The sequence below is a fragment of the Lissotriton helveticus genome, chromosome 2_1 (assembly GCF_964261635.1).
Source record: "Lissotriton helveticus chromosome 2_1, aLisHel1.1, whole genome shotgun sequence".
In the NCBI taxonomy this organism is placed as follows: domain Eukaryota; kingdom Metazoa; phylum Chordata; class Amphibia; order Caudata; family Salamandridae; genus Lissotriton; species Lissotriton helveticus.
The window spans coordinates 803,796,845-803,823,380 of NC_136059.1; the positions used below are offsets into that span (position 1 = coordinate 803,796,845).

Consider the following 26,536-nt stretch of genomic DNA (forward strand, 5'->3'; position numbering starts at 1 on the left):
TTGTAACTGGACCTTTTTTCAAAGTATACACGGTCCACTTCCTCTGATGCATCTCTTCCCAGTTACCATCACCACTCTACCCAAACTCCAAATCCAGTTATCTTCAAGTTTGACTGTGTTCTTAAACAGCTTGACCAACCTCTAAGAACTAGCATACCTTGTTGCTTTTGTCACAACCTTAGGCAGTTTCATTCTGACTAGATCACCCACACATACTCTTGTATGCTTCAGAGCATGTGCATGTCTCCCGTCAAACTTACATTTTCTGTACACCATTTTTTCCTGCTGTCTGATTTTCCAATCCAGTCACACCTCCTTGGTTATTCCATTGTGCTGATGTTTCCAAGGCGAGCACATGAGAAAGCCGGGTTCTCTCTCCCTACACAACTCAGAAGGTATCTTGCCTGCAGTGGTGGCTCCTCCGCTAGGGCAGAGGAGAATTGCCCCACTGCTTTTAGGCAGTGCAAAGAAGAAAAAATAAAATGATAACAACGCGATGTTGTTATCATTATATTTTTCTGCCCTGAAGCAGGATTTGGGGCAGGGTGGGGCTTGGCTGTCATTGGAGCTAGCAGGGGAGGAGCAAATATGTGCACTCCATTGCGCATGGCTGTGTGGCCGGCCCTATTGGGCTGGCCAAACAATCATGCGCACTTAGCATGTTCCCCGCCAGGCTGTAATGCCTGGTGGGGAATATGGACATGTCTGTGTCTGAGCACGGAACCACAGCACTCAGACTTATCACAACGCTGCTAACATCAGAGTTGTGATTGGCTTTGGGGAGCCTGTGTGCTTCCTGGTCCGTCCGAACCGAACCGGACAAGAGAAGACAATGGAGGAGAGTTGGCAGCCTACAAGGTGTTATTTATTTTTTAACCGCCCTGCCACCCTCTCTCAGTACCAGCCGTGACTGAGTGCGGGTTTAGATCCACCACCCCATTAGACTCCGGGTGGTACAGAGCACATTTCCTTTGAAGACTGTTCATTTTCGGAAATGTCTGCTTCAAACCTCAGCTGGACCTCTGAGGACCCATCTGATGTAACAAAAATAAAGTGCTGTAAAGTGTTGTATAATTACCAGAGAAGAATATGTGTATACCAGCTTATCTCCTTCATACAGGTACATAAGAGGTGAGGCGATGCAAAAGAGGAATGTGAGCGTGTCCATCCCCCAATCTCTCACGTCTCTGGATAGCGCTCCAGCAGTCCCCGTTGGTGGCCAATACCCTCAAATGGTCACTCAACACTTTCACCCTTGTGCCCCTTTCAGCCACATATTTTGGGACAGTTATGCCCCGCCTATACTGATAAAACAGAGGGCTTTGATAATTAAGTATCACTGTTTTGCACTCGACCTCCACCCCCTATAGCAAAAAACCTACCCCATAATCTTGTTTGGCTGTTTATCACCCGGTGACCCACCACACGCTTCATTTACTCCAGATCCAACGTTGTATCGCAAACAACCCAAATTATACTTAGTTATTTGTTTTCAGACATGTTTACACTTTTGCCTTGTATCTGCCAGGCACACATTGTCATTAACAAGGGGAAGCATTCTGATATACAAATGGGAAGGACGATGGTGACCAGGTAACTTGTGAAAGCTAGCCCCAGCTGCAGACAGCACAGCGGGCTGAGCCTGTGTGAGCAGTTAGTGCTCGTTCAGTGCTGGTGAGGCAGTCGGTGTGCACACAAGCTGAGATGAAACAGCTCTATGTGCAGCTTGCAGAAACAGCACCCTCTCGTGTTGTCCCATTCGGACGCAACCCAGCCTAAACCAAGTCTATGTCTCTGCTGTGGGGAAGGCAGATCAAGGGCGACGCTCCACCTTTCATCCTTGCATCAGATGTTCAACTTGCGAAAAACACTTTTGATCACCTTGTTTTACAGAACTGGCAAGAAGTTTCAGGTACATCACTTTGCGTGCTGGTGCAGTGATGTTGCTTGTTGGGGATAACAGACCCCTTTGGAAGGCGAGCACATCCCAGTACAGAGGAGAGAAAACACAAAATGAGTTCAACAGAGCGCTTCAGTAGGGGTGGGAGGAACTCTGCAGAATCTTGCTGAGTTTTTATGTAACTCTGCAAGTCCCACCCATCTATACATTTTGGTACACATTAATTTTTGTTGTCGTGGATGAATTGCTATTGATGGAGCGAGGTGGCAAACGCAAAATTTTGTGTACCCCTCTCGAAATTAATGTCCCATAACGTTAATATTTATAATTGTATGTTTTGTGAAATTAACCAACTATAGAGTAATATCCCCACATTATTATGCTATTATACATGGGAGTACTAATTTTGCTTGCATGTTGCCACATAATTAATTAACATGTGTTGTTATTGTGTTGTGAATTAATGCGCAGCTTTAATATAAACGAACGCAAATTAAATGTGCTTTTTGTACACGTTTTGTTATAAGAAGAGGTTGATTATGTAAGTATAAAACGCATTTGTGTGGCTTATTTGCTAGGTAACAACTATTGGGAAACATTAGTATGGGGGGAGGTAAACAGAATGGGTTTAACCACTTGAATGCTAATGACAAGGGTAACTCGTCATGGAGTGCCCATTCATTTCAATGGAAATTACATTAAAGATCTAAAATAGCCCTAGCATTCAATAATTAACATGAATTTGTGTTTGTTTCTATGATAGTTCCAAAAGTGGCTTCTGAGGCCTAGTTAGAAAATGGACGCTCGGGTAAACTGTGAGCAAGAGCTGAACAGCGCAGGCGCGCCAAAAACTGCAAGTCAGAGTGAACTGCCTGTGCTCGAGGAGGTTTAAGGCTGCCTTGGCCCGGAACCTAGGATGAGTGCCAAACATGAGCGCTTGGACGTTGTGATCATGGGAAAGAGTACTGATGTATCTACTAGAAGAAATAGTTACGCTATGGACAGTTATAACTTGGTAGCAGAGTAGTGGTTGCTAAGGAAATTAGCTAGGGTTATGTATAAAGTACTATATAGAGTTTGATGTACAGAATTATGACTAACATTTGTTGAGTTCGTATTACGTTTTATGTAGTCCTGAAAAGGTTTCCAAGTGTTGTGTGAAGACAGTGCCTCTGTCTGCAGACGGAGGAAGTGTGGAAATGTAAAGTCGCACAGTGAATTAGTCTGTTTCAAAAAAGGAGTATCGCCGAATTCTGCGGTGGTATCGTCATATATCACTGTTTAGGGACAATAGGTGTGAAAGGATAAATGTATAGTGAGGACAGTCTATGAAATTTCAGCCTTCAACTATAGGGATCATTCCGTGCATCCTGATTAAAACTTACTGCTGGGAGAATAGTAAGATTCAACCCGAGCTTGAAAGAAGGGTAAAGGAGCGGCATCTACTTTACTAACGATAGAGGGAGTCTGTGGTGGAATAGATGGACGCGCTGCCTACTGGTAACACAGAGTTCATGTATATATGAATAGGGTTTTCCGTATGAACGTGTGTAAATGATATTGCAATACGCGTTCAAGTGAAACTCTGGGATTGTCTCTAAGGAGGTGAAAAAGATCTCTGTATATGCTTTCCTAGAGAAACGAGTTCGTTATTGCCTGATAGAAGGGTAAAGCCAGTAGTGTTGCTTTATCGATGAGTCTAAAAATTCTGAGGAGATAAGCGTCGTCTACTCTGGTTACAGAATATTTGTGCGATTGAAAACTCTATCACTTTATTAGCGAAACAGATTAGTGGAATTGTTTTGTGTAAGTTACTAACTGATTTTGTAAAATATCTTGTAAATAGGGCTTCTTGGAAAAAACCCTGTAAAGGAGGGGTCAGTCGGCGCTGCAGAAGCCGGAGCGCGGGTAACGTCAAAAGTGTCGTTCTGGGATTGGTCCACGTGACTAAGACAGAGTAGGAGCTGACTGGTTCATCACAGAAAGCAGCAAAAGCTATTAGTTAAGCACTATAGTGACGTATCGTGTTCTAACTGGTGCATTAGTGTGAACCGCGCTGTGATAGGTTGGTGTTACGGAATCAGCAATAGAATAGTACGCGATCTTTTAAAAGCAGGAAAGTTACCGAAAATGTCATACTACTATTATGATGATGACAAGAAGAAACCTTCATGGTTTAAAAGGCTGAAAAACATGTTTGTAAAAGACAAAGAGGTAGTTACGAGAGAGGGAAAAATACTTCCTTCACCGAAAACACCTGCTTCCTATATGTTGACGAAATATGGTTACCCTACGTGTGTTTGGTTGGAAAATTGGGCACATTATATCAAGGATGATGGTGTGTTAGCTTTTCCAGAAGGAGGATCATTTGATTTGGCAATTTTGAGGAATTTAAGAGACAAAATAATGAAACTTGAACCGAGACCCAGACCAACTCAATTTGAAGCACTGGTTGAGTGGGAAGATGAGATGCATCAAATGGAGAGTGAAAGGTTAAGTAGGCATCTTAGACCGAGAGGTAGAGGTAGAGATTTGTGGGGAGAAACACATGAGACTAGAATGCGAAGATGGAGGAATGGAAATATGTGTGATGGTATGTATCCAGTCAGATTGCTAGAAGAATATGAGGGACGAAAAAGTACAGAAAAGAAAAAGAATACTGAATTAGGAAATCAAAGCTATGGTGAAAGTGAATCACAGGATGCTGTTTTAGAAGAAATATTAAATAGGAGACCGCCCCCATATCAACCAAGTTCTTATGGACCTCCCCAAATGCCCCGATGGCAGAAGAAAGTGTTAATGAAACGCCAAGACAACCATCAAATTTCAGAGATTTCCTGAGAGAGTAGAAACAAGATATGTCCCGAGTACACCCATAGGAGAAGCTAGAATTTCGGGTACACCTGTACAAAGTAATTATTCACACAGACTTGTGTTAAGTGCGGAAAGACGAAATGATGAACAACCAAATATGTCTGATTATGAGCGATCTGCACATGAATTGATTCAAACCCTTACTAAAAATATGAAAGCTGTAACTGTCCCCGTAACAATAGGACCTGTGATACCAGTGTTTGAAGATCAGAAAATCAAAGAGCCGAGATTAACTATTCCATTACAACAAAGTCTACAGTGAGCAAGAGAGAGTACTAATCCTGATTTGTCGGAAATAAGGCAGAATATAAGTGTAAATCCACCAGAGTTAACTTTGTCAAAATTTGTCATGCGGATACCCGACAGTAGCAGAATCTGACTCTGCCACTCCAGAGAGAAGTGCAGACAAAGTAGATTTAACGCAGACACCCATGGGACCATCAGAAAGAGAGTTGAGTGAATGGATAAAAACGTTAAAATTAAAAGAGCAGGAATTAAAAGTATTGTATGTAGCTAAATAAAAAATAGATATGGAAGAATTAATAGTTGGAACAATTGGGACAGACAGATTAAAAACTTACCAGGATGATGAGCTCATGTTTTTATGTAAAAGTATAACATGGAGAGCTAAGACAATGTATGACCAACTAGAAGAAGTGGCAAGTGAATGTGGAATAGATTTAAAAAAAAAAAGTCATTGCAGAAAACCTATCGAGTAGATTTTGCAGAAAGAGACATTGAAAATATGAACACTGCAAGAAGACAAGCTCAGATAAAAGATTTGATTGTGTTGTTGCGCAAATGGGGTGATGTAGGTAAATGGAGAGTCAAGTGGGCAAAGAAGAAACAAGAAAATAGTGATAAATCTACCTAGGCTTTCCCCATTAGAGAAAAAAGGTGGCAACTGAATTCCCTATGAGAGAAATTCCTGGAGGAGGATATGTACATGTTCCTTGGAGCAGACAAGATATATTGTCATTTACGAATGATTTCCCCAGACTGAGAGAAAAGCCAGTAGAGTGGTATCGGCAAGTTGACAGATTTGTAAAGGTGTCAAAGGTATTGTGGAGTGACCTGGATGGATTGTTTGACATAGTAGTGCCAACAGATTTATGGACAGAATGTAAAATATCTGTGGATTGGCCAAGGGAGGAGTATCCCAGAGATGAGAAAACAGGAGCTCCCTCCCCAGATGTGATGCGAAAATATGAACAAGTGATAGGGTGATTGAAAAACAAAATACCTCCAAAAGAAACTGATTGGGTAAAGATAGACAGGACCACTCAAGAGCCGAAAGAAACTGTGCATTCATTTTATGAAAGGCTGTTGTTGGTTTTCAAACAATATACTGGATATGAGGAATTAAATGAAAAGGATATGAGCCATTTTGTGTATAGGTTTGTATATGGATTAAGACCAGAAATCTCAGATATGATTAGACATAGCATGATGGATTGGCAGTCGAGCTCAGTAGATAAGGTACTGAGACAGGCGAAGTATTGCAGTGAAGAGATTGATGCAAAACAAAAGAAGTTGGAAGAGAAAGCCATGTGGGCACAAGTGAAAGTAGCAGAACAACAAGTAGCACAGATGGAGAATAAGAATGCAGGGGATCAAGGAGGATTTAAAGACAAACCTAAATTGGTAGGGAATATTGATGAATTGAAAAAGAAAATGCCATGTTTTAATTGCGGAAAGATAGGGCATTGGAAACGCGAGTGTAAATGTCCGCCTAGAGTTAATGGGGAACATACAACATTGAATCCGCAGGTGCAGTTAGAGGTAAATCAGCAGCAACCACAGCAACAACAGATAGCAAATCAGCAAAGTCAGGTGCCGCAACCGCCACTGCCATACAGTGGAAATCAGCAGAGATACAGTGCAGAGACAGGATTCAGCGGAGGTGAGCAGGTAAAAAGACCGCAAAGAGTAAATGCGTGTCCTCAATATTGTTTGCAAGAAGAGAATGGCAGTGAGCCGGATGAAAGTTTCTGACGGTGCCTGAGGGAGGAAGAAGAGTGTATGCTTGGAGCCACTCTTGAGGTAGATCAGTCAGGTCCATTTGTGAGCGAAAGGTGAATGATGTGGAAATAACCTTCCTAGTGGACACTGGTGCTACCCGTTCTACTGTTAGATCAGTGGAAATTCAAAATCTTCCTCTCTCGGGTGAGACAATCCAGGTTGTAGGTGTAGCTAACAGACAAATAAATACTCCTTTGACAAAACCAGTTGAAATAGAGATTGGGACATACAAAGATATGCATCGGTTTGTGATGTGCGACAGCAGTCCTGTTAATTTGCTAGGCAGGGATATATTGTGTAAAATGAACTGTGCCATATATTGTTCACCAGATGGCATAGAATTGCAAACTCCAGATGAAGATAGTTTGTATAAACTGACGATGCTCATGATTGAGGCAGAACAAGATAAACTGTTTCCTGTTTTTGATAAAGAGAAAATTTCTGTTGGATTGAAAGAGGCAGTGAAAGAAAGTGTGTGGGATTTCACTGGAAAAGATATAGGTTTGTTGAAAGGGTTGATCCTGTAAAAGTGTCTATAAAAGAAGGTGCAAGTTACCCAAATATACCTCAATATAAAATGACTGCAGAGGTAATTGAAGGAATTACTCCAGTAATTGACAAAATAATTGTGCAGGACCTGAGAAAGGTTAATAAAATTGTTGTCCCATGTTGTCCAATTGTTCCGAATCCAGCAGTGATTTTGTACCAAATACCTCATGATGCAGAATGGTACACAGTGATTGATTTGTGCAATGCGTTCTTTACTGTTCCATTGCATCCAGAAAGCCAACCAAGTTTTGCGTTCCGTTTTCAAAATCGTATCCTAGCATGGTGTAGAATTCCACAAGGATACGCTGAGAGTCCATCGATTTTTAATCAGCTGTTAAAGAAATCATTAGAAAATTTTAGCATGCCTGGAGAATCTGTGTTAGTGCAGTATATTGATAATCTTTTGGTTGCATCAAAAACAAAAGATGCCTGTATAATTGATACAGTAGCATTGTTAAATCATGTGGCTGAGGAGGGACATAAAGTGTCTCCATCAAAATTACAGTTTTGTCAAAAAGAAGTACAGTATTTAGGCCACAAGATTGCTAAAAGAATCAGACAGGTCACAATTGAAAGGATTAAAATGATACAGGGAATGCAGCCACCTAAAACTCAAAGACAGGTAAGAATGTTCTTAGGAATGGTAGGTTACAGTAGACAGTGGAAAAGTGGATTTTCATTGATTGCAAAACCATTGCAGAGACTGACAAAGGCAGACATCAGAGACCCTATTGTTCTGACCAAAATAGAGATGGGAGCATTTGAACAGCTAAAAACTAAGTTGTGTGAAGCACCAGCTTTGGGAAGGCCTGATTACAAAAAAGAATTTGAACTCTACTGCAGTGAGCGAGAAGGATGTGCTTTATCAGTATTGATTCAAAGACATGGAAAAATGGGAAAACCAATTGCGTATTTCTCAGCTGTTTTGGATCCTGTTGCAAAGGCTTTGCCAGGTTGTCTAAAAGCAGTAGCAGCAACTAGTGTGAGTCTGGAGCAAAGTGAAGGAATTGTGATGGGATTTCCTGTGAGGGTATATGTACCTCATTCAGTGGAGATTCTCCTCACAAGAGCAAAGACCCAGTACATGACTAACAGCAGAATGACACGTTATGAGAAAATAATTTTGGGAGCTGAAAATGTGACAATTGCAAGATGTGTGAATGTCAACCCATCGACATTGTTACCTGATACAATTGAAGCAGAAGTGAAAGGTGAACTTGATCACAAGTGTTTGGATGTTCTGGAATATTTAACAAAGCCTCGTCCAGACATTAAAGATGAACCATTGCTCGAATCAGATTTTGTAATGTTTGTGGATGGATCATGCTTGAGAACGGAGAGTGGTGTTCTAAGTGCTGCATATGCTGTTTGTACAGTGGCAGAAGTGTTGGAAGCATCTTGTTTGAAAGGAATTCATTCTGCTCAGATAGCGGAGTTGATTGCTTTGATACGAGCATGTGAGTTGGGAAAACAGGTGAAAGTAACCATTGTGACTGATAGTCAATATGGTTATGGAGTTGTTCATGAATATGGACAGCTTTGGTCCCAAAGAGGATATTTGACCTCTGCCGGAACACCCATTCGGAATGCAGAGTTTGTGAAGACACTAATAGACGTGATACAGTTACCTGAAAAATTGACTGTCGTAAAATGTTCGGCTCATAAAAAGGGTGAAGATTATATCACCAAAGGAAACAGTTATGCTGATGCAATTGCAAAGCATTGTGCAAAGAATCAAATTTCAATCAATCGGGGAAAAACTGAGGAACATGTTCCAAGTCCTTTAATGCTTACCACTGTAGTTGAAACTTGGCAGGAAGTGAGGCAGATGCAGGAAGAGGCAGGAACAGAGTAAAAAGATATTTGGTTAAAATCAGGTTGCAGACAAAAAGAGGAAGATGAAATTTGGGTTTACAAAGATGAAAGACCAGTAATGCCCGATAGCATGATTTCAGATATGGCCCGAATGTACCATGGTCAAGCACACATTGGCAGAGAGGCTATGATTCGTCTCTTCAGACAGACTTGGTATAATCCTAAATTCAGAATGATTGCTGAAAGTTTATGTCAAAGATGCTTGGTCTGTCAGCAATTTAATCCAAACAGAAAAACTGTTGTACGTTTAGGAACCATAGGACGGGAGGGTGGCCCATTCACAAGAGTTCAGATGGATTTGGTTGAGCTACCTCCATGCAACAGACTCAGATATGTTCTTGTGATAATCTGTTTGTTCTCTCGATGGGTAGAAGCTTTCCCAACGCGGAGGAATGATGGATTAACTGTTGCTAAACTGTTCTTGCGTGAGATAATACCACGTTTCAGGTTTCCGGTGACGATTTAATCGGACAGAGGCCTGCATTTTCAAAATGAGTTAATGCAGATGATCTGTGAAGCTCTGGACATTCGCCAGAAGCTACATTGTGCATATAGAACTGAGGCTTCGGGAGTAGTTGAACAAGTGAATGGAACAATTAAAAACAGAATTGCAAAAATGTGTTTGGCAACAGGGATGAAGTGGCCTGATGCTCTGCCACTTGTTTTAATGACATTGAGAAGCATACCTGACAGAAAAACTGGATTAAGTCCACACGAAATTTTGATGGGCAGGGTGATGAGACAGGCCTATGTACCAGTTGATAAGTTGTTAACAATTAATGATGACATCATACTGTATTACTGCAAGAATCTATCTTATGTGGTAACTTCTGTGCTCCACCAGGTGGGAACTGAATCAAATTCCAAAGAGAACATTCCAGCTCATGATCTAATCCCTGGGGACTGGGTACAAGTGAAAGTTCATAGCAGGAGGAATTGTTTGGTACCAAGGTGGCAAAGACCACATCAAGTTATCTTGGTCAGTACTACCGCAATTAGGTGTGCCGGACTGAAAAGGTGGGTTCATGCTAGTCACACCATCCGTGTGCCTGAACCTGAATACCCATACAAGGGTGAAAGTACAACTGACTCTGATTCTGAAGGTGAACCAGAGAAGGATCCAGATATTGAAGATCGACAGGAACGTCGACATCTGGAAGTATCAGAAGCCAGTTCTGCGTCTGAAGGTGAAGGTGAAAGGGAGATTGTTGAAATACCAGATTCAGAAGATCAACTTGAAGGTCGAGAATCGGTAAAGACAAGCACCAGTAGAGATGCAAAATAAAATAAAAAGGAAGTCGTTGAAAAGAAGGAAACTGAAAAGCAATCTGAATACTCTGAAAGCAGGAACGGAAATCCTGAGACTGGGGAAGAGGAAGTAACTCACGATGAGGATGAGATTCCAAGTACCAGTTATGAAGGTGTTCCTAACAGAGTAACAGTGGAGAAAACTAAAACTGACGAAGACAAAGACATTGTGAAGATCATAATCAATGATACACTAGAAGACACTGAAAGTGAAACTGATGACAGTGCAGACGAAACTCCATTAAGAAAAAGCACAAAAAAAAAGAGCTTGGAGAGTGGAGCATAATACAACATAGCCGAAGACTAAGAAAGTTTGCAAAGGAGACAATTGGCCTAAAGGAGCTGGTGGATTGAGATTCAAAATAGTGAACAACACAAAAGAGCAAGAAGATCAAGTGAAAGAGATTACCAGTCAAAAAGAAACACTGGAAAAGAAAATAGAGACTATTCAAAGGCCAAAGAGAGTAAGACATCCAAATCAGAGGTACATATCACCTGAATGGACATATATTGTCCTGCCACCAATTATTGAAGTTAATAGCAGTCAAGAAAATCTGTACAACCCAAACCCAATTGGGAAAAGTGAGTAAAGGAGTCAATTAAGAAATAAAAGATAGGTGCCTAAAGTATATGATACTAAAGTAAAAAGTCTGAAGTCCTGTGAGACGGATATTGTAAATATAGGAGAGGTCGGAGTTGACAAAAGGTCGATGAAAACTTGTTAGAAAAATCTAATTGTGATATAATTTAGAATAAAAATTGACATAAGGTCGAAGAAAATTTGTTAGAGTGCTGAGAAGTGTGAAATTTATAGGTGACATAAGGTCGAAGAAACGGTGTTAGGGAAAATGGCAATGAATAATCATAAAACGAAATGTTCTATCTTTAGAAAGTGGTGTAGATGTTTTACAATATGTATGGGACTGTTGATGATATTGTGGGTAATTTTAGCTATTGTGATTCCTTTCCAAAGTAATTTAACAAAATTAAAACCGAATGTGAGTTAAAGTAAACAAAGTGAGAAAGAAAAGGTGCATGAGACTCATGTGTATACGCCAGAATTGCATCAAGATAGGTCCATCAGTGACTATATCAAGAACACTTTTTCAAAGTTACTGCTTGAGTACATCAAAACAATGAATGTTGATGACTGTTATGTTTGTGTAAAATTGCCAGCATCAGTGTCAGAAGGGGTGACCTATCACCACCTTCCTCTTACATATGGAGTAACTTGTAGTGTAATTGCAAGTTTGTTTTACAAGATTGGGAAATTGGAATATCATTATTCCAATGTAGATTAAATATTTGCAAAGTTAAAGATTGACAATACATTAAATAAAAGAAAACATGCAGAGGTAATGGGAGAATATTTTTTAGAAGTAGATGAGTTAACGCACCAGTACGCTTTTAATCATAATTTGACATGTAAAATGAGAGTTGAGGAAAAAGCATTCTTAAATATGGTTGAAGAAAGAAGAGTTGCTTACAAACAAAATGCGAAAATGAAACATGCAAAGTCTAAATATTACACATTTCATGATGAGAATATTGAGGATAAGAATGTGAATGTAGCAATCATTATAGATGCACCAATGTTGGGAACATTTTTTATTAGAAGAGACTACTCAATGTATGACAATTATTTTGTGGGTGCAAGTCAATGTGAAGATACCTATAGAATTATAGGGGGTTGGGGATTTAAAGGAGGAAATGATCCTGTTTTTCCGGGAATTTATTTCATTTGTGGGAATAGAGCCTATTATAGACTGCCAGACCACTGGTATGGGACATGTTATGTGGGTTTGTTCTTTCCTAAATATTTTCATGTAGATAGAGGTACTAATGGAAAGCATGAGATAGGTAAAGTTCTAAGTCAAAAAAGAAGAGAAAGTGTGTTAGAAATAATAGGAGATGTATTTGGAGCACTGATACCAGCAGTGGGAATTTCGTTTAATGCAAATAGAATCAGAAAATTGTCTACAATAGTTGATAAATTGTCAACAGATACAGCAGGAGGATTCCTAATGGTAAATACTGAAATGGTTGCTATGAGAGCTATAGTTATGCAAAATAGACTTGCCCTTGATATAATTTTAGCAAAAGAGGGAGGAGTCTGTGGAATTTTGAAAGTTCAACATTGTTGTACTTATATTCCAGATAAAAGTCAGAATATTGAAAAGTATATTATAAACATTACAGATTTGCATAGAGAAATTGAACCACTGGAGGTTGAAGGTGTCCTTGAAAGGCTGGGTAAACGTTTCTCAGCAATCAAGCATTGGTTTCAAGAAATAGGTAGTTCAATTATAGGTAAAATACTAATACCGATAACAATCTTAGTGATAGTAATTTTTATGATAAGGTTATGCTGCATATACAAAGGTAGAAGAGATTTTAGAAAGTCAATAAGGAAAAGGAATGAAGAACAACAGGCCCAGAATGAGAGAAAAGAACGAAATAGAAATGGAAGAAATCAAAGAAAAGATTTTCAAAGACTCAAAGGAGAAAGAGACAAAAGTATATATGACATTAACAAGAAGAAATTGAAACATGTTCTGCTAAATTTTCCAAAATTTTGAGAGTTATTTGGTGATAAAATCACCAGATGAGGGAAGTGATGGAGCGAGGTGGCAAACGCAAAATTTTGTGTACCCCTCTCGAAATTAATGTCCCATAACATTAATATTTACTAATTGTATGTTTTGTGAAATTAACCAACCATAGAGTAAGATGCACACATTATTTTGTAATTATACATGGGAGTACTAATTTTGCTTGCATGTTGCCATATAATTAATTAACATGTGTTGATATTGTGTTGTGAATTAATGCGCAGCTTTAATATAAACGAATGCAAATTAAATGTGCTTTTTGTACACGTTTTGTTATAAGAAGAGGTCGATTATGTAAGTATAAAACGCATTTGTGTGGCTTATTTGCTAGGTAACAACTAATGGGAAACATTAGTATGGGGGAGGTAAACAGAATGGGTTTAGATTCAATAATTAACATGAATTTGTGTTTGTTTCTATGATAGTTCCAAAAGTGGCTTCTGAGGCCTAGTTGGAAAATGGATGCTCGGGTAAACTGTGAGGAAGAGCTGAACAGCGCAGGCGCGCCAAAACCTGCAAGTCAAAGAGAACTGCCTGTGCTCGAGGCGGTTCAAGGCTGCCTTGGCCCGGAACCTAGGATGAGTGCCAAACATGAGCGCTTGGACGTTGTGATCATGGGAAAGAGTACCGATGTATCTACTAGAAGAAATAGTTACGCTATGGACTGTCTTAAAACAAAGACCCTTTATTTTTCTGCTGAACCATCGAGAAAATGATGTTGTAATGGTGAGATGATGCTCACCCACCCCGAAATTGTCCAATGAAATTTTGAATAAGAGACAATAGTTACTTTTTAGATAGATTAAGTTAGAGAATTATGGTATAAAACCCCTGGATTTGACTAGAAGGGGTCGCTTTTTCGATTTCTACTGGAGATGCTGCCCGATTGCTGACCGATTCCTGGATGTAAGACTTTAATGCTTTTTACTTGTTTGCTTTACAGGATTGAAGTATAAGATGAGGGTGTTAGTTAGGGATATTAGGAAAGAATGAATTTGGAACTATCTGTTCTTTGCTAAACTTTAACTGTCCTCTGAAATAAAGCGATTTTCTTGAGCTCTAAATAAAATGATCATTTTGAAATAAAGTTTAAGATTTTACTGAATAAAGAATTTACTAATGCATAAATGTCAGACATAATAAAGTTTTGCTATTAATAAAATTGGGAAAATGGAATTTTAAAAGCTGGTCTTGTGATTTTCCTACGCCTAATTTTCATTCTAGCAGATCCATTGCCACAATGGTGCTGTGTCTGAATAAATTAAATGTTTGAATAAAACCATGGTAAAGTGTAAGAATCTGCAGGTGTAAATAATAAATAATTAAATAGGTTTAGACGCTCCACCAAATGTTACAGCATTTCTCCTTTGCGATTCACCAAAGCCTTGAAGCCAAGTGTAAGTGAACAAGGTAAATGCGCAGTGTTATGGGCCCCACTGATGCATGATTTGTGAATTTTAAGGTTTCAGGGAAATGGTGAGTATTGATTAGAAATGATTTCTGGAGCCACGCTGTAGCACTATAAAACTGTTTGCATCTGGGTCCCAGAATGTGCTAGAACCTTAAGACTTGTTTAATACATGCCAAATTAAAGGCAGTACTATACACTTTTAAAGCCATGTCTCTAGAAAACAACTTTAATTGAATTTAATTACTTTCCACAAGAATATGGGAGTTCCGAGTTCTCAGCATCTCTCAACTTTACTGCTCAACCACACTACCACTTCCATAGTGCGTTCCTGTATAGGAATTCTAGGAAATCATAAGCAATGCAGTAACCAGTGCCCTGGGGCAGAAGCCATGAATGACAGTTACTCATTAGGGAGGTGCACAGAAGTCACGTGCTAAGCCAGGACCTAAAGAAAAATCTAAAATAGCCCGCATCTCAAGGTCAGAAATTCAGGATAAGGCTTCATGAGACACAGTAATACCACCCAGTGAAGTCCAGTGAATTCAAATTGCAGTTAAGTCAAGATCTCATTTGTACATCATTTAGAGAAGAAAGAAGGAGAGACCTAAATCTGGGGGAGGTCTGACCTGCTTGTAGGTGAGGCGTCCACCCTGTGGGTTAATTCGCAGGCAGAGAAGTTAGCCTTTGATACTGCAGAAGATAGCAGCATAGCTCCCACTGACCTGGCCCCGCATAATACAATGCAATATCCGTATCTCCTGTTACTGTCCCTCAAACCCTGTCCATGCAGGGATAACACTCTCGCCCTCGGACCTTGCTGCTTGTGCAATCCAGACATTATTGGTTGTGGTGCTGAGGACTCTAATGAACAATGAGGACATTCTCAGAGTACTCAGAGATTCCTTTTTTTATTGATTCTGAAAGGTATCATACATATAGTCATATCCATGACTTATTCATTCATTATACAATATCAATTATTGTCACATAGGCTGGACTAACGCTTGTTACACATGTGAGTTCCAGAGAAGCTGGCAATTTCCAGAATATATATACAGTTTATAAAAAGAAAAGAAAAAAAGAAGCCAAACCAAGAGAAGAATGGAGAAATAATGCATGAAAGCGTTTACACAAAAATAATCTATATACATTGCCCAACCCCCGATAGCCACTTCGTTATTGGAGCCCATAGTGCCAGGCCCCACTTTTTAGCCTGGTGCCCCTTATATGCATATAGGGCCTGTTCAAGGTTATATACAGCTATGAAACGGACCAGATATTCTTGAAAGCATAGGGGCATTGGGTCCTTCCATCTAGTTGCAATAAGTAGCCTGATTATAGTAACTGAGATGAATATAATACTAATCTGGGCTTGGTCCAGCTCGACACTGCAATCATGCCCTACCATCATAAGCGAGGGGGTTAATACCACAGTTTTGCCAAAAATCCTCTCCCAAATATTTACTAGTTCTATTTTTAGCTGTGGATATCATAGAGCATGTGGATCTCCTCTGCTGGTCCTACCCAAACTCGGATATTTCAATGATAGAATAACGTATAGACGTGGCTATATTTTTAAAGTTTCTTATTACATTGTCATTGTAAAAAGCAGCCTTGTATGTTTATTATATCCTATTAACTGATTTAAGGTTTCTAGCTGGCATTACCGTCTGTAGTCATGCATATGGTAATGGTAAAGGAAAGCTGGAAACACAACTGCAGAGATTTGCTAGGCCCAGCCGCGCCCTGATGAGGGAGTTGCGTTGGACAGGCAGGCGGGGCGGGGGCAGGGGAGGAGCAGGGTGGGGGGTGATAAACACTGGAATCTGGATGAATTTTGTAGCGCGCCCTGCATTGCAAAATGCGATGCAGGGCACGGAACGAAATTTGTTTTATTAATTTAATTGTTTAATTACCTGCAATCATCCAGATTCCGGTGTTTATCACCCCCACCCCTCCCCGCTTGCCTGCCCCACCACAACTCCCTCCACGGGCCGCGGCTGGCTAGGCCTTAAGAAAAAGATGATCCGTAATGCATAATGTTAAGCACAAACTTCATGACTCTGATGTGCTTTCATCCCTATTTATTTGGGACCACCATTAGAGTTCCAATGTACGGGACGCATCAAAACGGAAACTTGTTGCTTCTGCAGTGTCCCTAGAAAGGCTGGACTTTACTGTAGAACAAATACCACTTCCAAAGGAATGCCGATGAACCCTCAAAAAAACTAAAGTCATTACATGGCAGAAATGTTCTTGGTTGAGAGGAAACACTGGTGTTCCTGACCTGGTGAGGGTGATGGGACCAAAGTCTTAAATGTGCTCCTCACTTCTTCCATTTGCTTGCACTCTGTCTTACATATCAGTTTCTCCTCTCACCTTGCATCTCAAGACCACTGGTAGATGGTGAGTGTGCGTTCTTGTTTTTCCAGCAGTGCTCTAATTCTGCTGTTCTGGGGCAATGCCCAAGTGAAATTTGGAGGACACTTTCTTCCCCCTAATCAGGGTATGGATGACAATGACTGCTTGTGGCTGCTGCTTTCTAAGTGCAGCGGCACAAGCTAATTGACCGCCACCTGTGGGCGGGTATTCTACAACTACTTTAAAAGCATATAGTTGTGCTTGACTTATGAGCCTGTGACATTTTGCATATCAGTTATCTCTTTGCGACTTACACACAACTCAGGAGCAGGGGTGCTCAATAGAATATCACTAGCAAAAATATAAGCCGAGAAATTCACGCCGTACAGGCCCTCCAGGTCCCTCCGCTCAGGAACCAAATACCTTCTTGTGGTCCCCCGAGTCAGGAAAGCCAGGCTGGGTGGGAATCCATTCTCCCATCTTGGCCCTCTTTACTGGAATAAGCTCCTTACTTACTTGAGGCAATGCCCTGACCATCTCCAATTCAGAAAGCACCTTATGACCATCCTATTCGGACTCTGCTTCTGATTCTGTTCATCAGCTTTTCTTGTTGCCTGTCCGAAGCACAGAGATACCCCTTTGTGGGTCGATTCAGGCGCTATACAAATAAATAAATAAATAAATAAATAAATAAATAAGTAGATTGGACCTCAGTTTATGATCTATCTTGAAAGTATTTGTGCAATGTTTCCAGTTTGACTAATTTCCTAGTTCTTTTAGGGAGGGCTAAATAACATCGCACAGACAGGAATTTATAGTAAGGTAATATTTTTAAGAAGCATATCTTTGTTGGTCTACTGAAATTAAATGTTTATATTTATAGACTATCCCTGTGGTCAATAGAGTGCAGTTGATTGAAGATGCTTTCGCCATGGCACAGTGAGTATTTGTAACATATTTCTTCTTTTCTCTATAGTGTTTAAAACAATTCTCAGCTTTCTGGACAGTTATTAAAGCTTTCCTCTCCCTTGCCCTTAATTTCCCTTTTATTTTTTTGTAGCTCTGAAATTGTTTCTTAATTGTAATTGCCTGAAACACACAACCGATTTGAGATAGATCCACATAAAGCTGTGAGTTAATATCAAGATAAAATCTGACAAACTAAAAAAACATTTGTCTGACCGGAGAATGTGTTTGTTGAACATGTTAGTAGTAGGGAAGAAGCATGAATAAAGCCAGCTAAGGTGTTTTTTTTTTTAACTGAAAGTGCTTCGTAATTCACTGGTGAGCCTTTGTGTGTATGGCTGTGGGACTGAGGAGTAGGTGAATGATATAGTGGGTGAATTTGTTATGTTATAATTGTTATGTTATAATTGATTTGTAAAGCGCTCGTACACCAGGTTGGTTTCTTGGCGCTTACTGGGAAAGGTGAAGGTGGTGAGATTTATTCGAGAATTACTTGTACGCCTGTTTAAAAAGCCATGTTTTTTTGAGTTTACGGAATGGCATGGGGTTAGTGCAGGATCTAATCTCTGGTGGCATGGAATTCCAGTATCTTCGGGCCAGTGTAGAGAATCTGGATCCTCCAAATCGTTTCTGTTTGAAGGAATGTGTTGTCAAGAGATGCAAGTGGGCGGATCTCAGGTTGTGGGTTGGATTGTATCTTTTGATCATGCTGTTAATGAATTTTGGATTTCTGCCATTCAGGAATTTGAAAATGATGCATTCCACTTTAAAGGCGCATCTCTGAGATATAGGAAGCCAGTGAAGTTTTTCCAGGAGGGGGGAGATATGTTGTTGTTTGTTTTCCTGTAGAATCAGTCTGGCTGCCTAATTCTGTACCAGTTGGAGGCAATGAGTGAGATATGCCGGGATGCCATAGTACCGCTTTGTTCGCCATAAGTTGGCAGGGTATGCTCAGACGTGAGTCCCTTGCTCACTTTGCCTCTGGATTCAAGCAAGCCTGGCTGAAGACGGCTGTAATGCCAGAAACCAGTCCTAGGAAGCTTGAATCCGGTCCAGGGAAGGCATGGCCTGGCAGTTCGGGCTGCACTGTTCCCATGAGGCACAGGGTCAGACTGATTTGCATAAGGCCATGTCTGAACTGGGGTGGCAGAGTGGGCTAAAGAACAGTGATGGATTAAACCCAGATCTGTTGACTGGATGTGAGTGTTTGATTGGTTCAGATGCTCCGTCCATCACCACCCCCTTTTGTACCGCATAGTATAGGGAGTTGGCGTAGTCAATGTGTGAAATCACCATGGCGAGGACTGCCTGAAGTTTAGCTTTTTGAGTATGGTACCTGCTGATTTTTTTTATCTTCCTTAATTGAAAGAAGCAGGTGGAGATGACATATCCAATTTGAGATTTCATGGTGAGATCATGATTGACCACCACTCCCAGGGTTTTGGCGTGTTTGGATGGGGTCGGGGGTTGGCCTAGTTCTATGGGCCAGAAATGGGAGCTCCAGGGGTTAAGTAGACCTCCCGTAAGGATTAGTTCTGTTTTATCCGGGTTCAGTTTCAATTGGTTACTGTTCATCCAATCCCGGATAAATAGCATTGTCGATTGAAATTCATGAATGGAGGTCAGGGAGTTACTGATCTGGAATACTAACTGGAAGTCATCCGCATAATTGAAGGTTTGATTATTCCTTTCTTTTAATGCGTGGACTAAGGGGAGAAGGTAGAGATTAAATAAGTGAGGTGAAAGTGAGGATTCCTGAGGGACTCCACATTTGAGGAAGAATGGATAAGTAAATTCCTGGATGAATGATTGTATGAGTGACTCAATGAAGGTATGGGTGAGTGATGCAGTCCATGAAAAAATGGTGGATTGAGTGCATTACTGCATGAATGGAATGGGTAGGTTTGTGAATGGAAGAGTAAGTGCATGTATGGCTAGATGTGTAGTTGCCTGAGTGGATGACTAAGTGTTCTTGTGGCATCCTACACCGGCTATCGGCTAAGGTGTCTACCATAAGATGCCCCACACTCTCAGTCCCTGTTAGAAATAGGATTTCTGGTTGGCTGGGGAAAGCGCGTAAGCCAAGCAGAAACCACTACTCTAGTCAGGACAAGGGAGTTACACACCGAAGATAACGCATGCTCACCCCTTTGGTAGCTTGATACATGCAGTCAGGCTTATATCCCAGAGGGAATGTGTAAAGCATTTGCGCAACACACTCACACAGCTGCAACACACTAAGCACACCACAAAAGAAACTCCACACAAGGTTATTTAAAAGTAGCCTTTATATTACTCAGAAAACACATCAGAGCATAATCAAAAATGTACACTGTGCCACCTGGGACTAGGTTATACTTTAGAGGGGATTATATACAGAACAGGGCCAATTGGGCCACTGTCAGAACTATCAGAATGGGTAAGTAGTAAACAACCAGTAACTACTGGTACAGACACTTGGCATAAATCACATTAGGGATACGTCACGGTATGCATAAATCATATTAGCAATGAACCTCACTAACACTCCCCAGGTGCATACATCAGCTAAGGGCCGTACGTCCTACCAGCACACCAGGTGCTCACAGGCAAACTGGCCTTTCTCGAGGGGCCCGTCTGGGACTTCCCCGAATTGCCCTATGTCCACCAAAAGTCAGGGCTCTATGAACATGGAGCCACTTCCGACCCATGCTCTCATGGGGAGAGGGTGTAACTCACCCTTGTTCCTAACACGCCTAAAAAAAAAAATGCCCCCGTTAGTGAAGAGACTTCCCTCAGTCCCTTTTCCACCAGAAAATAACAATGGTCAAAGGGCCGCTGCCCGCTACTCTGCGGTGCGGCTGCCTCCGTGTAGGCAAGGAGTGAATTCCCCCCCTCTGGACTACCTCACATGCTGGAGAGACTGGGAAGCTTCTCTATACGTCCTTCCCTCGCCGACCACACACCCGGGTCTCTCCGCTTCCTGGCTCCTTAACTTCGGGCAGCATGCGGAGCTCTCTCGACCCACGGGAGCCCCACCCAAAACCAGGCGTCCTCCACCTGACTTCCTGCCCGGCTCTATTTCCTTTGGCTGGCACTGCCCACGGTCAGGCACTCCTTGCCTGACTTCCGCCACGGCGCTCAGGCTGGGCTGAACTTAGTAGGAGCCTTCTTCTCAGACTCGGCAACCCGCAATCAGGCTTGTTTGGGCCAAAGCTCCGCCCCAGGTGAGGCTCTACACATCTGACTTCCTTTTCACTGCGGGGGCTTCCTTTGGAGTTGCAGCAATCCGTGGCTCCTGTGTCTCAGCGCCTCAGGTCTCCCTCCAACTGCGGGGCAAACTTCTCCCACCACTGCAACAGGAGCCTACTCCGGGGGCTCCAGCACACCGGGGGCCAGGATCCTGTAGGGCTCCTAGCCCAGTTCAAGGGCCAATAGGCAAATCTGAGGTGCCAGCCTGCCTCCCACTTGGAGACCGGACAGGGAGCTGGCAGTGCTCTTAATGGGGAGCACTTAATATTTCATTTACAGTGTACAAGAGTCCCCTTTGACATTGCAGGTCCTGGCCTCAGACAAACCACAGAGGGGCGGAGCCAGCATTGTACAAGGCAGGCACAGACCCATTCAGGGTCAGGGGCTACTCCTCCCACTACTCCAAATGCAGATCTGCCTATTCAGCCTAGCGCTGACTCACCCAGCCCCCCTGGAGCCACAGCACCTCCCCAGTCCCTGTCACTCCAGTCCCTGTCACTCCAGAGCCAGACATGCAATACAGATCAGGCAGGCACAGAGACACATAGCACACAGAAATGCCCACTTCTAAAAGTGGCATTTCTAAAATGGTGATAAGAAATCTGTGAACACCATTACACAACATTTATTACTATTCCAAACATACCAAACTTTATCACGCTGCTCCTCTCCTATAAAGAATTAACCACTGAATCACTTATCAGAGAATCCCCAATGCATTGCTATGAGCGGGCAGCCTCACTGTAGTGAGAAACCAAAATTGCAGTTTGTCACTACCAGGACATGCCACTCAGTTAAGGCACATGGCCTACCTTTTACCTACATTGCATCCTGCCCATAGGGCTAGCTAGAGCCTACCTTAGGGGTGATTGATATGTAGTAAAAGGGGAGTCACAGACGTGGCAACCATTTTATATACCACGTCACAGCAGCAATAAACTGCATGTGCAGGCCCTGAAATGGCAGAGGCCTGAGACAGGTTTGAAAGGCAACTTTGGTGGGTGGCGCAAGCATCTCTGCAAGCCCACCAGTAGCACTTTATTTACTGGCCCTGGGTATATCAGATCCCACTTTACAAGGGACTGACAGGTAAATCAAATAGGCCAAACAGGTGTAGACCAATCTTACCACGTTTTACCATAGAGAGTACATGCACTTTACACTGTACAGCAGTGATAAAGTGCCCAGAGTCCAAAAACCACCAACACCAGGTCTGAAGAAATACTAGGAGGGAGGCAAAACACTCAGGGATGACCCTGCAAAAAGGGCCAAGTCCAACAGTCCCATGCATTTGCTGGAGCCGTAGAGATATGGCATTTGTTAACATACTTCTATCATTTAAGTGAAGAAAACCTGCAGCAAAGTGCACGTCTATCCATAGCACAGTCAGTAGCTGCCCAAGGTTCTGTACTCTTCCAGAGCAGTGATGTGTGTATGTATGTATGTGTATGCATGTGGTATTTGTGCATCACAAACCTAGACAAAGGCCGCCGAGCACTGTACAGGGTCAAAAGCAAGCATACAGTTTACTAGATCGGAAATGTAGCTGTATTCTGGGACCATACATGTACTGTTACTGCTTTGTGATATATTGTTCTTTAAAGAGGTGTTTGCAAAAATCTTTCCTAAATTGGAGCAGTTTGGAGGCGGTCCAGGTGGATATGGGAATGCTGTTTGAAATCCCGGATGCACATATGGAAAACTCTGCTGCCTTCTTTTACACTTCTTAGTATCCATTCTGTTGGTACTCTAGCTGCACGTGTCCTGAGAGCCACCAGAAATGACGAGCTTGTCTGCCAGGAAAGCAGGGTACTGCTCATGATAGCTTTGTAAATGATGCAGCTGGTTTTGAAGATGGTGAGTGCTGGCAAGGAAAGCCAATAGAGTTCCATCAGGATATTGCTGTTACGTCGCTGTGGGGTTTGGTAGGCACAGGGGCATCAGGTGTGGATTCATTAGGCTATGTGCACTTCTGCGTTTATGTAAGATCATATTTAATTGTGCACAGTTGGGGCAAAGGCAACGTTCTTTGCAAGCCAAAAAGATCAATATCCATAACCTGGAATTCAAGTCAGCCCTACAGATTGCAACCTTTACATGTTAATGTGAAAATGGCTTTTACAAAGGCTTGATTAACTGCAAACTGTTCGAAATATTATTGATTGTAATAACACCCAGACATTATTACACTGTTATGAATAATACTGAGACCACTGAAGCACATGTATTGGTTTAATTTGATGGTTGTCTTTTCAGAGCTGGATATCTGGAGATTGAGACAGCCCTTGGATTAACAAAGTACCTTGCCAAAGAAGAGGAAATCATTGTATGGAATGCAATCTACCGAAACAGTCCATATACTATAGGTACTTCAGCCTACTATACTGCCCTTCCATTGCTGAAGGTACAAAACAGTTTACTTTCCAATCCTTTTCCAAAATTGTGTTTGGAGATATATAAATGTCTTTACATTGAGAGCTATTACATCATGTAACGAATATCAGGAGTCATTGTGCTGCAGGTAGCTTTTACTATCTGTACATCAATAGTACTTTGCTTTGCATGTATGACTGTAATCCAGTTGACTATCTTCAAATCTGCAGTCCTTCCCTTTCCTTGTATGAATGGATGTATACGTTTGTGGTTTGTGGTTCCTTTAGTGTTCGAAGTAGCGTGCACGACGCTGGTGAGCAGACGGAGATTCCATTTGGATTTGCGTATGTATATATATATATATATATATACTACTATTATAAAGAGAGAGCTGAAACGTTGAGGCAGGTAAGCTCAAGAAGTACAGCACCAATCACAACACCCAATACAGCATTGTTAAGGGTAGTTGCAGTAGATGGACATAGGCTATACAGCTGCCCACCATATACATTACAAAGGTCAAAGAACCTTAGGGGTAAAGTAGTCCCTTGTTGGCGTGGGCGTGTCAAAGTACACTTCACATTATTCCTTTGTGGGCGTGCAGCGTAGTTAGAGGGGCGTGGCACAAATAAAAAGTTGGCGTGTCAAAGTATACTTCACATTAGGCCTTTGTGGGCGTGCAGCGTTGTCAGAGGGGCGTGGACCAAATAAAAAAAAAATGGCCGCGGAGTTCAGTAGCGCGGCTTTCACAAGCAATGTGCGCGACCATTCACGCTCCACCTTGGTGTTGTGCTCAGTTATCACACAACCGTCTCCAAACACCAAGGTGCGCCGCATTCATGCCCATTGACATTCATGCGGCATTACTCATATATAGTGCGGCGCAACCTTTGTGGGCGTCAGCGTTGTCAGAGGGGGCTGGACAATTTTTTTTTTAAAAGGGGAGCGGCTTTCACAAGCAATGTGCACGCACATTCACTCTCCACCTTCGCGTTCTGCTGACTTCTGACACGGCCGTCTCCAAACACCAACGTGCGCCGCATTCACGGACCTTGCCATACTGCGTCGCAAATTGGAAACAAATACAAACCTTTACTCCTTTCTGGCCGTCAGCTTTGTCAGTGGGGGCTGCCCAAAAAATAATAAATAAAGGGGCTCACAAGCGCGCCATTCACTCAGCGCGCCATTCACGCTACAACGGCTCCGGCAGAGACTCAAGGTAGGCAGCGTACCACACTATAAAAGCCACTTCACGATCGAAATTTAGTCCGGGGCTCAGGCGGGGCCTCAAAGCACTCAAACTACCAGCGTGAATCACACACGCATTCATCCCCGGACAACGTCGGGACGGGCTGCTAGTTTATATATATAAAACATAAAACAGTAAAACATGTACATCCAACAAGGGCAGAGACTGTCAGTTGACTCCTTTGTGTTCTACTGCAGCTTCTCAGAGTGTTCTAAAGAACAACTAGAGCGCTAACAGCCTTAATATGAACAAAATTATGGTACACCTGAAGCCATCTTGATTGGAATAAACTGGTAACACTTAAAACATTTAATTTAAAAAAGGAACACAATAAGGGGATTTATTTTGTCATAGAAATGATGGTTAGTGGTGTAGAAAGAAAAATTAGGACATGTTTTAAGTGAGATCTCAAATATCATCCTGTGATATTTCAACATGAGCAGCCTGTCAATTGATTGCTTTGTGTTCTACTGCAGCTTCCCAGGGTGTTCTAAAGAACAACTAGAGCACAAACAGCCTTACTATTGACAAAAGTATGGCACACGTGAAGCCATCTTGATTGGAATAAACTGGTAACACTTAAAACATTTAATTTAAAAAGGAATAAAATGAGGGGGCTCATTTTGTCCTCGAAATTATGGTTAGTGCTGTAGAAAGAAAAATTAGGACATGTTTTAAGTGAGATCTCAAATATCTTACGGTTATATTTCAACAGGAGCAGCTCGTCAGTTGATTGCTTTGTGTTCTACTGCAGCTTCCAAGAGTGTTCTAAAGAACAACTAGAGCACTAACAGCCTTACTAATGACAAAAGTACGGCACACCTGAAGCCATTTTTATTGGAAAAAACTGGTAACACTTTAAACATTTAATTTAAAAAGGAATACAATGAGGGGGTTAATTTTGTCCTAGAAATTATGGTTAGTGCTGTATAAAGAAAAATTAGGACATGTTTTAAGTGAGATCTCACATATCTTCCTGTTATATTTCAACAGGAGCAGTCTGGCAGTTGATTCCTTTGTGTTCCACTGCAGCTACCCAGAGTGTTCTAAAGAACAACTAGAGCGCTAACAGTCTTACTTATGACAACATTCTGGCAAACCTAAAGCCATCTTGATTAGAATAAACTGGTAACACTTAAAACATTTAATTTAAAAAGGAACAAAATGAGGAGGTTCATTTTGTCATAGAAATTATGATTAGTGTTGTAGAAAGATAAATTAGGGCATGTTTTAAGAGAGATCTCAAATCATCTTCTATTAAATTTGAAAATTCTGACATGCAGACTGAGCAATCGCTTTCAATACCAGCAGTAGACTTCCAGTTTACTCCCTGGTGAGCAGTATCCCTACACCACTCAAACACCACTGCACTACCCTAAACCCTAAAACACTACCCCCAGCACTACCCCCTACACTACCCAAACACCACTGCACTACCCTAAACCCTAAAACACTACCCCAGCACGACCCCCTACACTACACAAACACCTCTGCAATACCCTAAAACACTACCCCAGCACGACCCCTACACTACACAAACACCACTGCATGACCTTAAAACACAACCGACAGCACGACCCCCTACACTAACCAAATACCACTGCGCTACCCTAAACCATAAACACTACCCCCTACAGTACACAAACACCACTGCGCTTCCCAAACCCTAAAACACCACCCCCAGCACGACTCCCTACACTACCCAAACATCTCTGTACTACCCTAAGCCCTAACACACTTCCCCAGCACAACCCCCTACACTACCCAAACACCACTGCACTACCCTAAACCCTAAATCTACATCA

The 26,536-nt window shown here is 41.7% G+C and overlaps 1 protein-coding gene across 1 annotated transcript in view; it reads left to right on the forward strand.

Moving 5' to 3' along the window:
• The window catches only part of LVRN (laeverin), a 663,539-nt gene that overhangs the window by 389,816 nt on the left and 247,187 nt on the right, over positions 1 to 26,536 (forward strand). The window contains exons 13-14 of the mRNA XM_078675542.1: positions 17,796 to 17,851; positions 23,366 to 23,513. Coding sequence (XP_078531668.1) covers positions 17,796 to 17,851; positions 23,366 to 23,513 — 204 coding nt within the window. The remainder of the gene's footprint in view (positions 1 to 17,795; positions 17,852 to 23,365; positions 23,514 to 26,536) is intronic.